Source organism: Frankliniella occidentalis, unplaced genomic scaffold (assembly GCF_000697945.3).
Source record: "Frankliniella occidentalis isolate FOCC.00 unplaced genomic scaffold, Focc_3.1 Scaffold296, whole genome shotgun sequence".
Taxonomy (NCBI): domain Eukaryota; kingdom Metazoa; phylum Arthropoda; class Insecta; order Thysanoptera; family Thripidae; genus Frankliniella; species Frankliniella occidentalis.
Window position 1 is genome coordinate 266,330 of NW_026267422.1, and position 3,918 is coordinate 270,247.

The following is a 3,918-nucleotide window of genomic DNA, read 5'->3' on the forward strand; positions in this document are numbered from 1 at the left end:
AGCGTGGGCTGGCGGGGGAGGAGACCGCTCTTTTTTAGAGCACCCGCCACACACACAGTCGAGCGTTCGGGTGAACAGAAAATCCTCTCCAAGCACAAGTATAGAAGGGCCGCAAAAAAAATGTTTGACCTTTTGAACGGCAAATTAAATTCACCTTGCACTGTTAAAGGCTTACGGTGAATTTCACTGTCAGCTACGGTGAACCCCTGCAGCACCGTAGGCTACGGTGAATATCACCGTAAGCTACGGTGCTGTAGGGGTTCACCGTAGCTTACGGTGAAATTCACCGTAAGCTTTAAACAGTGTGAGTTCTCGCTTATTACTCGTAACTCCTATCATCACTGTAGTTTCCGACCATAAAGTACGGTATAGGACATTATATGCTTGTTTCAAGTACCCTGAAATGTGTTTTTATACATTGCCACGAAAGTTATGAAAGTTTTATCACGTTGTGGTTTGGGGGGAAAAAAACAAACAAAAGTGAGCTCTGCCGTGTGTGTGGTGCACGTGCGATAAAGCGCACAGACTCCGGGCGGGGAGGGGGTCCATTTGCCAATTGTATGATTTATCTGCCTCCCCGGGTCGCACCGCAGCACATACGCAGCCAACATGCACCCGGCGGCCTGCGGGGACGCAACGCGCAACAAAAAGGGCAGCAACGCGCTCCAGTCGGGAGGAGGAGAACAGGTCCGTGTCAAAATCATACAAGTAGATAATACCATCCGAAATCGTCATGAGAAAATCTCGTAGAACACTACAAGTAAAGGAGTGACCAAATACAATCCAAATAGAGCGATATTGTGAATCCAATTGGATGACTCTTTGGGGAGCGATATTAATTACATCGCTCGTTTGGAGTAACTTTCGCGACATTTTTGGTTACGAATAAGACTCATGTTGAGTCATTTTCGCAAACGTCGCTCGTTTAGAGTCGTTTCTGCGACATTTTCTGTTATATTACGAAGAAGACTCGAGTCATTTCGCAATAATCGCTCGAATAGAGCGATGAAGCCTATACGTCGCTCTATTCGGGAAAGAAATGTCGCTCTACGTTTTACAGTGAATCTATGGTCAATTTCTACGAATCTACGTGATTACGTGATTTGACGTCGAGTCGGACGTGAATTACATATAGATTCACGTGAAGTCAACGTCGCATCTACGCGGGCCTACGAGGACGTCATTTCCCATGGGATGTAAAGCAATTATGAGTCCATCATTATTTTGAGTTTTTATACTGTTTATGAGTACACTGGTAGAACAAGTAAGTGTGCAAGATTTGCAACACCAACGTGTGCAAGTTATGAATTTGCACACTTGGGTAATGTCCACAAATTTATGACGTTTTGTAAACGTATAAATTTTGCACACTTGGACATTCACAATTCTATGCCATCTATGCTTGTTTTACCAATGTAAGTACTGTTGGTCACACATTTATAGGTATACTCGTGGAAATGTGTCACACTTTCTTTGTTTATTTTCCTCCGCCGCTCCAGTAGACGTACTCAGCACACACGCCCAACAGGCCCCGCCCTGCAACGCCCTGCCTCGGCACTGCCTCGGCTATGCCGGGCGCAGCTGTGGCTGGCAATCACATTTCCTCATTCTGGTCGCACTGCTCCCCTTCTCGCCGTGCGCCCCCGAGGGAGTAAGAAACAACCGCCTGGCTGTAACAATGTTTTACTTAGACCAGCGTAGACCTATGCGCATGTGCGTGTGCCTGAGGGATCGGCCAGAAATTACGTCCTCAGATTCATTCGACAACTTCACGGGAGCCCAGCGCCTGCGAAGGGGAGGGTAGGCAAGCCCGCAGGTCACGCATGCACTGCAAGCAAGATCTTGCCTACCTATCAGGCGCCATGAGAGTTCACTTGGCTGAACGTGGCCCTGGCAGGCTCGTAAGGGCGAATGACGAGCGTATAAATGGTTGATCCCTGAGCATATGCGTTTAAAGCATTAATTTATAATAAGGTACCATATTTAACATGTTTTTGTGAAGGCATTAAAGCACTCGACACGCGTGGAATTTCAATCTTTCGGACTCTTAGCGTCTCATGAAGAAGTGTTAGGATTTTACAGCTGCTCCGTACCGAGCAAGTGTTGGGAAATCACAATATTTTTAACACTGCACACTGCACCTGCATACGTACATCTACTCTAATCCTTCCGAGAGTTATTGTATAGTCACAGACACATGTGGGCGCAGAAAACCTGCACCACGGCTATGTTTCCCCAATGTTCTCTTTTTACGTAATGGATGTACAATAGTACAAGAATGATAAAATACCACAGAGTGTATAGTGGAGCAGCGTAAGCAGGGCTCACCTGAAGTGGAAGAAGATGGCGAGTGACACGAGCAGAGCGGCGAGCGAGACGCTGAGCCCGACCACCTCCATGGTGCGCGTCCGGGCGGCGATCTCCTGCTTCTCCTGCGGGGCAGTAGGTCAAGCAGCATGTTCAAGCCTCTGGGGAAAGAGCGGGAGTGTGCGGGAGCGGCCCGGGGTCCAGAGGGCGGCCGGCCGAGGCCCCTGCACTCCGTACTCACCGCGAGGGACACGGGGCCGTCGTTCGCCTCTATGTACAATCTCCGCACATCCTCCCACAGGCACACGGTGTAGTCCGTGTAGCCCTGTGGGAGGGACGCGTTGCTGGTGCCGTCCCTGCCTTCCCAGCGGCCGTCGAGTCCACACCGCTTCAACACCAGCGCTGTTGGACACATAGAAGTGTAGTAGTGGTCCTATTTAAGTGCACCCCAGACCTGATTTTAAGAGCAAATTATTTGAAAGACTCCAATGCGACTGGTCCACAACTTGGGATATTCACGGTTCAAGCAAAAATTAGTACTCAACAATATTCTGTTGATGTTTACCAGTATTCACGAGTATTCAACTTTTAAATGTATCCAAAGAACACGAAATTTTGGAGTTGTGGGCCCCTCGCTTCAATGTGGCTTATTTTTGTAAAGTTGTCGTGTTGTTGGCGTTACTACAACGAACATGACTACATGTTATACGTGTGATTGAAAGAGCCTGCTTACTGTTTGGGTCGAAATCTGGCATCTTGGGACAGAAGTGTCCGGACGTGTGGTTAGCTCTGGTGGGCGGCCAGCAGAGCACCCCGTCCCAGGTAAAGTTGCAGAAGTCATCTGGAACAAACGGGGGACGTTTAAGTGCAAAACTTAGGAACAGTAAGAGTTGAAAACGGGAAAACGTAGAGGCGGAAGGAACTTGTGTTAGGGGTAAAGCCGAGGGTAAAGCATTTAACCGGGAAATACACTGGAAATCAAGTGTTGCGTACGCAACGTTTCTTGACGTGTTCTCGGGAGAGCACGTTTCTTGATGCGATCCACTTAATGTAAAAGAAAAGGAGCGTCACAGCGAGAATGCATCAGGGAACGATTTCTCCAGATAACACATCGCGAAACGTTACGTACCTGGTGTAACTGTGAATGCGCAGCAGTGTTGCAGGATTGCATACTCAATATAGCCGCAGGGGCCATGGCCCCTTACGAGTATAAATAGTAGGCAAACCCGCAACTCCGCTGCGTATTTACAGTTACACCCGGTTCGCAACACTTGTTATTCCAGTGTGAAGAAAGATAGGAAGAGGGTGGAGGTAGGGGGATGATGTCAATTGTGTTCCTTATCTACAACCTGAGCCTCCACAGAACAAGTAATGAAATAGGTAATGTCAGATGAACGTAGTTTGATAAGAAAAATACAAAGAATGTTTCGCCTGCGTAAAGCTGGCCGCGTTCGCAAAACACAAAACTCTTCAAACTGCTCCTCAACCCATTAAGGCATTCCAGTAGTTCTCTTCTCCGCACCCAGCAGTGGCAGCAGCCAGTTGGAATACTTTTGATATTGGCAGATCTCCCCCACCTCTCTCTCTCTCTCTCTCTCTCTCTCTCTCTCT

General features: G+C 48.1%; 1 protein-coding gene across 1 annotated transcript in view; it reads right to left on the reverse strand.

The window, feature by feature from the left end:
- The window catches only part of LOC113202490 (PDF receptor), a 78,145-nt gene that overhangs the window by 47,826 nt on the left and 26,401 nt on the right, over nucleotides 1-3,918 (reverse strand). Inside the window, exons 3-5 of the mRNA XM_052273733.1 lie at nucleotides 3,041-3,148; nucleotides 2,549-2,709; nucleotides 2,329-2,432 (exon numbers count right to left, since the gene is read on the reverse strand). Coding sequence (XP_052129693.1) covers nucleotides 2,329-2,432; nucleotides 2,549-2,709; nucleotides 3,041-3,148 — 373 coding nt within the window. The remainder of the gene's footprint in view (nucleotides 1-2,328; nucleotides 2,433-2,548; nucleotides 2,710-3,040; nucleotides 3,149-3,918) is intronic.